Source organism: Bos taurus, chromosome 6 (assembly GCF_002263795.3).
Source record: "Bos taurus isolate L1 Dominette 01449 registration number 42190680 breed Hereford chromosome 6, ARS-UCD2.0, whole genome shotgun sequence".
NCBI classification, from domain to species: domain Eukaryota; kingdom Metazoa; phylum Chordata; class Mammalia; order Artiodactyla; family Bovidae; genus Bos; species Bos taurus.
In genome coordinates this window covers 17,196,609-17,204,492 of record NC_037333.1, presented here as the reverse complement: position 1 = coordinate 17,204,492, position 7,884 = coordinate 17,196,609, and the positions used below count along the sequence as shown (strand labels likewise).

The 7,884-nt window shown below is 46.4% G+C and overlaps 1 protein-coding gene across 8 annotated transcripts in view; it reads right to left on the bottom strand.

Moving 5' to 3' along the window:
- Positions 1 to 3,816: 3,816 nt before the first annotated feature.
- Positions 3,817 to 7,884, bottom strand: part of LEF1 (lymphoid enhancer binding factor 1) — a 117,293-nt gene continuing 113,225 nt past the window's right edge. For 5 of the 8 annotated variants that reach the window (XM_005207653.5, XM_005207654.5, XM_005207656.5 and 2 more), the window contains one exon: positions 3,817 to 4,992. In XM_005207653.5, the coding sequence (XP_005207710.1) occupies positions 4,913 to 4,992 (80 nt within the window). In that variant the 3' untranslated portion in view covers positions 3,817 to 4,912. The remainder of the gene's footprint in view (positions 4,993 to 7,884) is intronic. The other 3 variants (XM_005207655.5, XM_005207657.5, NM_001192856.1) reach the window with 2 other exon arrangements.

Here is a 7,884-nt window from a genome sequence, read left to right as displayed (position 1 = left end):
GGCTTTGCTTTATGTGCAGCTTGATGGCTAGAACTGAGTATTCGAGCGGGCTAGATTTTAAAACCGTGGGTTGCCTTTCTCCAGTTGAGCAAGGTTGATGGGATCTGTCAGAACTACAGGCCATTTTGTATAAGGCTCTGTTTTACTTTGCTTGTTTTATACCATTTTCCTGATGGGAGAAAATATGATCACGGTGTAGAACATAAGTCATTGATTCTACTCAGTTCAAATTCTCAGACAATTAAGTTACAAACAGAAGAGACTAATCTACTAATCCCTCTGTGACTACAAAGAGAAACCATTGTGTGATTGTCTGTCTGTAGGCCGTTTTCTCATTCCATTCAGCAAATAATACATCTCCTACCAGATTTTCCATATATTTAATGGAGATCAAAAATTAACTTGCTGCTGCTGCCAAGTCGCTTCAGTCGTGTCCGACTCTGTGCAACCCCATAGACGGCAGGCCACCAGGCTCCACCATCCCTGGGATTCTCCAGGCAAGAACACTGGAGTGGGTTGCCATTGCCTTCTCCAGTGCATGAAAGTGAAAAGTGAAAGTGAAGTCGCTCAGTCGTGTCCGACTCCTATCGACCCCATGGACTTCAGCCTCCCAGGGTCCTCCGTCCATGGGATTTTCTAGGCAAGAGGACAGGAGTGGGTTGCCATTGCCTTCTCCGAAAAATTAACTTAGGTGGTTAATAATAATCTCAAGATATTATAGGTAAAGAACAATAATAAATACACCAGTGTAAATGACCCAATAAAATCCAGACTCTGCCCCCTTTGTGTAAGTATTTCCTTGGTCTTTGGTCCAAAAGAGAATAGTTAGGTCTGGTTACTAACTGCTTCCATGGATAGAAGAAATATGTTCCCATGTTCTATGGCTTATAAGTTTTTTTTTACATTGGCGGGGTGGGGGGGGGGGAAACCTGTTTAATAATAGATTATGAAGCAATTCAAAGAAAATTCATTTGCTAGTTATTTTGTGTGTGTGGAGCATCTCTCATTTTCCACTCACTGTCCGTTTGTAGAGGTCAGTGAGGTTGTCTTCAGCCCAAGAGGAGGTGTGAACTGAGGGTTGGAGGACACCGTCCAGCTCTCCAAACCTGGGCTTTCCCCACTGTGAACCTCTTTCCATGATAAGAACTTGATATTTAAAGTTTACTATTGGAAGAGAAGGATGCCTGTGTTATAACGAATCCAGATGGTGAACAAGCTTACCAACAGCAAAAAACATTTTCCTAGGGGGCAAGTTATTTCAATAGAGCCCATGGGCAAGTAAATACGTATTGGATGAGTGCATCAACCATTTGTGTTTAACGCTGGTTTACTATGCCTATGACACTGCTGAGGACCACATTCTTCTATTAGTATTAAGATGCTTAACTTAGTTCAGTCAGTTCAGTCGCTCAGTCCTGTCCTACTCTTTGTGACCCCAGGGACTGCAGCACGCCAGGCCTCCCTGTCCATCACCAACTCCTGGAGTTTACTCAAACTCATATCCATTGCATCGGTCATGCCATCCCACCATCTCATCCTCTGTCGTCCTCTTCTCCTGCCTTCAATCTTTCCCAGGATCAGGGTCTTTTCCAATGAGTTGGTTCTTTGCATCAGGTGGCTAAAGTATTGGAGGTTCAGCTTCAGCATCAGTCCTTCCAGTGAATATTCATGACTGATTTCCTTTAGGATGGACTGATTGGATCTCCTTGCAGTCCAAGGGCCTCTCAAGAGTCTTCTCCAGCACCACAGTTCAAAAGCATCAATTCGGCGCTCAAGCTTTATAGTCCAACTCTCACATCCATACATGACTACTGGAAAAATCATAGCTTTGAGTAGATGGACCTTTGTTAGTCTATTCAATTTCTGTTAAAAAGTAGTTCAAATCTTGTGTGCGTGTATCTGTATGTATCCCTAGGTTTCACGGGGCAGCTCTTAAAATTTCTGTGTATGAACAGTAACATCCTGTGGCAGATGTAGTAATTTGTACAACTACTGTGTCATGTGGAATTTGTTTTCTCTTCTCTCCCTCGTGACTTCTCTCCTTTAAAAGGAAACCTATGCAGACATATTGTTGGAATCTTAGACCAAAGTATGGAGGAAACAAGTGACATTTAGGACAGTGAAACTGTTGAAGATCTCTTCCAGCTAAACAGGTGGTTGCTGGCAACCCTGCAAGCAAACAAACTGAAGCCAGGAGGAGAGCACCCATCCATGGGGACCAGCCACGACCTCGAAAAAGGCTGAACCCCCACAGGAAGGCGGGCCTGTCCTCCTCTTGGCCCAGGCCAGCTCCGAGCTCACTGCAGGGAAGGAGGCAAGCTCACTGCAAGACTGAAGAGAAGCAGGGGCGGGAAAGGAGTCCCTCTGCCCAGATGCCCCAGGAGAGAAGCCCTGGCCTGCGTGTGCCTCTCAGGGCACTCTGGACTCTCCTGCCTGCAGAAGCAGGATTTGGGTAGAATGGGCCATGGTGGGCACCCATGTTACCTGGGAAAAGTTATTCTGAAGGAAATCCAGGGAACTAGGAGGGACCAAGTTGTGGAAGAAACAACTGGCTCAGGAGATTCAAACAAGCCATTTCTTTCAATATCGTTTATTCATTTTTAGTGTCATAAAAATGCAGAGGAGGAACCCGGGAGAGGAGACTCAACTGGCTTTGGCTGAGGCTCGAGTCACACTTGTACCCTTGCTCTCCTTGCTCGGGGTGGCCGAGGCGCGAGTCGCACTTGTACCCTTGCTCTCCTTGCTTGGTGGACAGACTTACTGCTAATCAGTTTCTTTCTAAAGCTCAGAAGGGACAATGTGTTGCTTCTACCTTTTTTCCCTCCAAAGTACAGTGTCACTTCCACAGCATTTTCTAGTTAATTCTGGAGAGAACATAGTGGCAGCTTTAAACAGTTACAACCACTTGGTTCATGTATGTTAAGAAAATGGAGAGAATTTCAAATGAATATGAAACCTTTAACAAGTAGATCCCCTGAACATAATAGATATTTTCCCCTGGTTCAAGTTTAGGACTAAATGAGGGGGAATTGGAGAGGGTCCAGAGGATAGTAATGAAAATGATTAAAGGACCAATGATGAAAGGTTCAAGGGATTGGGATTACTTAGCCTGGAGAAGAGAAATTTGAGGGGTGATTTAATGGCAATCTTCAAGTATAGTATGTGGAGGGTTATTACAAGTATGGTAGCCAGCTGTTATCCAGCTGTATTGAAGGTTGAAAAAAGGAAACAGAACTAGAATTTCAGCAGGAGATTGAAGTTAGACCAGTGGTGTCAGTGGTTCTCAAAGTAGCTCAATGGATTGTGGAACCTTTGTGGAAGATCATGAACTATTGATGTTTTAAACTTAAAATATGTAGGATCTGCTAAACCTGATACCAGGCTGTATAATAGTATCAGAAGCTTAAGGGAGGGAGAATTCTGGACTCCAAATTGGGAAACTGTCCATCTGGGGAGGTGAGTGGGAGTTAGACACAGGGATCCTTGACGGGGGAGCCCAGTTTGAGAAGCAGGGGGTCTGACCGTGGGCAGCACCTGCAGAGGTGCTGAGCGCTGCCGGCAGAGCCCGTCAGGGTGCCTGCAGGCTCCCGGCTGAATCCCGCGGCCATGACTCACCCCGAGCCCTGCGCGTGGCGGCGGCGGTGGTCCAGGCCGCGCACGCAGGGCCTCTGAGGACTCATGGCCCGCGGAGGGGGCGGCCATGGGCCTGCTCACGGAGGCTGGCCGGCAGGCCTTCCGTCCCAGCCCTGGCCTGGCCTGTGGATGCAGGTCACCATAACCAACTGTAGAGCATCAGGAATTTCACTCTTTAAAAAAAACTTTTTAAATGTTTTATTACAAAGCTTCTTTTAAAAAATGCTCAGCACGTTAACTCAAACTGGAATGACAAACGTTAGATTGACAGTTTGGGGCAAAGGCTGTGCCTTGTTATTAAAAAAAAAAAAAAATGGGTACATATCAATGCTCGTTTTAACAACTGGCATAAATCCCACTAATTGGCTAATAAAAACAGATACAAATACAGAACATTTAAAGTAATAACAATTCAAGTGCTGGGCTTTTTACAACAAGGGGGTGAGAAGGAAAGAAATGAAAATTCACTGCAAACTGGTCTGCTGAAAGTATCTGTTAAGGTTACCATTAAAAAAAAAAGAGATCATAAGAAAAATAAAGAGGACTGCCAACTGCTGCCCACAGAGTGGACTGGCTGTTAGGTTTATTTAGCTCTATCAGACACCTTACAAAGACAGAGAGGCCACTATTGTTACAGGTAATTCACAAGAAGCCACTCAGCAGACGAGATCTCTCTCAAAAGGAGGAGGCTTCTTTTCATTTCGTTTTTATTTCAAACAGTTCCAGATCTTTGAATTTTACTTAAAAAGCTCATAGCTAGCAAAATATACAAGAAAAATAAAAGAAGTGTCAATTTAAAAAAATTCAAGTTTAAAAAAAGAAGCAAACAAGACAGATCCTTTTGCACTGTTAAATAAAAGCTTGAGGAGAAGAAGAAACACGAAGCCGGAAACAGAGGGAACTCTTCCCCACATTCCTGCGGGGACGCTGGAGGCTCTGCTGCAGCTGCTCCCAGTGCTCAGGTGCTTGGGGCAGGCGGAAGCAGCCAGGTTACTGTCCTTGCCAGAAGGTTACAGATACGGATGCAGGACACTCTGGGAAGTGCACAGCGGAGGGGGGAGGAAAGCTGCTCAGCTGACCCAGGGCCTGCTAGCATTCTCGTGCTTTTTCTTTTAAAAAAACCTTATATGCTTTACTGTGGAACTTGGCTCTTGCAGTAGATGAAAGGGGGTTGGCAGTGATTGTCTTTATGGATCAGCGTCTCTAGCAGTGACCTCAGGGTGAAGTTGGTGTCATTTCTCCTTTGGGGTCGACTGGGCAAGCCGTGGAGACTGGGTTTTCAACAAGCTTCCATCTCCAGGAGAGGTCCCGGGGTCGCTGCCTTGGCTTTGCATGTTGGGAATGAACTTCGTTTTCCACCTCGAGAAGGAACAAATAAAATGCTGTTAATGCGCATTTGCCACAGACCTTTACGGATTTTGAACCTCAGCTGCATACAGCACGTCTTAAGAGCTCTGCATTTAATTAATCCTCTTTGTTGATCTGGTGATAGCTAAGACAGATTGCCCTAAGGTAGCCCTAAATCCTGAGATTACGTTAGAGAATAAGTGTACTTTACTCAAGTGTTTACCTTGGTTCCATGTAATGTATATATATGTACAGAGTTATGATGGGAAATACGCATAATACTTTGGATCACGGTTCTTAAAAATAACTCTGAAAAACGTCAGAAGAGAATGGCCAAACATGAACCGTAATGGCGGGCCACGGCCAGCTCTGGAGGGTCTGTCATTCTAAAGTGTTTGGTCTTTTCAGTCCACTGTGGGGAGCTGTTGTAGGACTCTGCACACGTGCGTATGTGCTAAGTCACTTCAGTTGCGCCACACTCCTTGCGACCCTGACAGGAGACTAAAGCACACTCAAGTGAGTGAGTGCCCCACATTCCCACAACAAGCAGCCGTGCGGCCGGGATGTCTTCTGTCCGCTCACATTCAGTCTGAGGAGCATAAGCTTCTCCAATATTCAGGCTTCAATTCTCAGTATTTTTTTTTCCCTTTATAACAACTAGGATCTCTAATATTATGCTTGGGATGTACACTGAACAAGTATTTAAAGATGTTGCTAATGACAAGAGCATTCAGAAAGGATAATCCCTAAATCCCAAAAGTTTTAATAATCTTAGACCCAAAGAGTGATTACAAATAAAACATTGCAACAGAATCAGAGACGAAAGGAAAGCAAAAGCACCCCCAAGTTCAGCTCCTCTGTGGAGCACATCCAATGCCCCTCCTTTGCAACTGGGGAGACGGCCTCTTCCAGCTGCAGGGAGGTCACCTCCCCCACCTGGTCCCCTGGCAGCTCAGACGAATCTCAACCGTCTGTGCTGCAGCGTCCTTTCATTAGCAAACATTTCCTTGAAAAAAAAAATTAATTCTAAATAGTGGAGTGCATTCCTTTATGCTTTTTGAGTAGAAAGAAACCTTGGAGGAGAAGTAAAAGGAAACTTTGAAATAGTTTAATAATGAGAAACTAAACTCAGGATGGTGCGTTCCAATCCACATGGTGTTGTTCAGAGAAGAGCGGTCCGAGCCCAGGGGCTGGGAGGAGCGGTGCCATGGGCTGTGGTGAGGACGGGCGGGGCCAGTACCCTGGAGGGACGCGCGGAGCACAGTGAGTCCCTGCATTTAGGGCTCTGACCAGCTACGTGTCAGCGTTATGATTACGGCCACCACCACCAGTGCTGTCCCTCAAGACGACGCGTCATCACAACTGTGAAGAGATGTTTATCTGGTGGCTAGTGAGTAGGCAAGTGGAAGCACGAGGGGAGGAAAGCAGCCACAGAATGCTGCCTTCAACACAGCGAGGTCTTCAGTGACAGTTTCAATTCCTCTCCTGCAAGACTGCCCTTTGTCCAATTGACAGGAAAACCATGCTACAGCTCTGTGGTTTTTAAAAGTTTAAGCAGAGTACAGATGCTTCACACAGGAGGATGGAAGCGCTGCAAAGGGCCTGGCTTTCCAAGGAGACGGGCAGAGCCTGGGCAAGGGGTGGAGGCACTGCCCACAGATTCCTAGGCACAGGGTGCTTGGGCACCCCTGACTCCCGGAGCCAGGTCCATTTCCTAAAAAAGCCAGTTCTTTCTGTAGTGTCACACATTCCCACCATTATTTTATTACCACAGTATCCTCTTACAGGATCCTCCTGGAAAGCTGGTTCCAGAGGTGCTCTGTACAACTCCAATCAAAAAGCGCCTCTTTCCCACCTTGGATGCTCTAATAGTGTAACTAGTGTTTAAATAAAGTGGTAAAGAGACTGTCTATCAAATGAACACCTTATTTGAATCTGGTTGGTCCTTTAAAATATAAGGTTGTCAGGGGAGACCAGTTTTACCCCAAATGGGAAAAATGGGGGCCTTCCAGTGTTGCTTTACAGATATATAAAACAGGTCAAATCAAGATTCTTTTCAAGAAACCACAGGCATGAGGCTTGGGAGACTGGAGACTTCCACATCTAAGGCTTCACTGGGGGGCCTGTGGCTGAGGCTGGGCTGGCCAGGCAAGCCCCAGTGCAGCCCAACCCAGCAGCGGAGTCGGTGCAATCAAAGCTGCAATTACTGTGCCCGCTTCAAAGGGAGCTTGGAGCCCCATCTTACATGTCAGGCTTGGGCTCCCTCCGCGAGGAGTCACCACGTGGGCCATTTGTTGAGTGACTCTGAAGGAGGCACAAGAAAACACCCTCCCCCCACCATCCAGCTGAAATCCAGCACTCTCTCCTGGACTGAACTCCAGTCTTGACAGAATATCCTGCTAACCAAATGGAACCAGGAGCCCAGACAGAGTTGCTTATTAAGAGCCCAAGTGCTAAAGGGAAATCTCAATTTCAAGACGGACCTGTGTCTGGGAGATGACCTTGGCTCAAAAGATGTGAAGAAAGGGAAAGGGAAGATGTCTTCTTAAGTGCAAACATCAGCCTCTATTGGAAGCCAAGTGCTTTGTCAGCCCTTATCCTTGGGGTTCTGTGGCCCAGCCCTCCCCCAAGTCTGTCCTCCAGCAGAAGGGGCAAGGAACCAAGCCCATCAGCAGGGCCAAGGTGGAGAAGAGGAGGCCTGACACGTGATGAGGACCCACCCGGTCAGATGCTGCCATGTGGGCACAACACACTGAGAGATGCCTTGTCATGTAACAGCACCTCCTCGTACAGAAACAGTGAGGAACACACAAAGGTGGTTGGAATAAGAGATCCTTCCCCTCCCAAATGTTACTAGCAAGGAGCAGGAACTTTAAAACGTTTTTAGTTATGATGTGAAGTTTG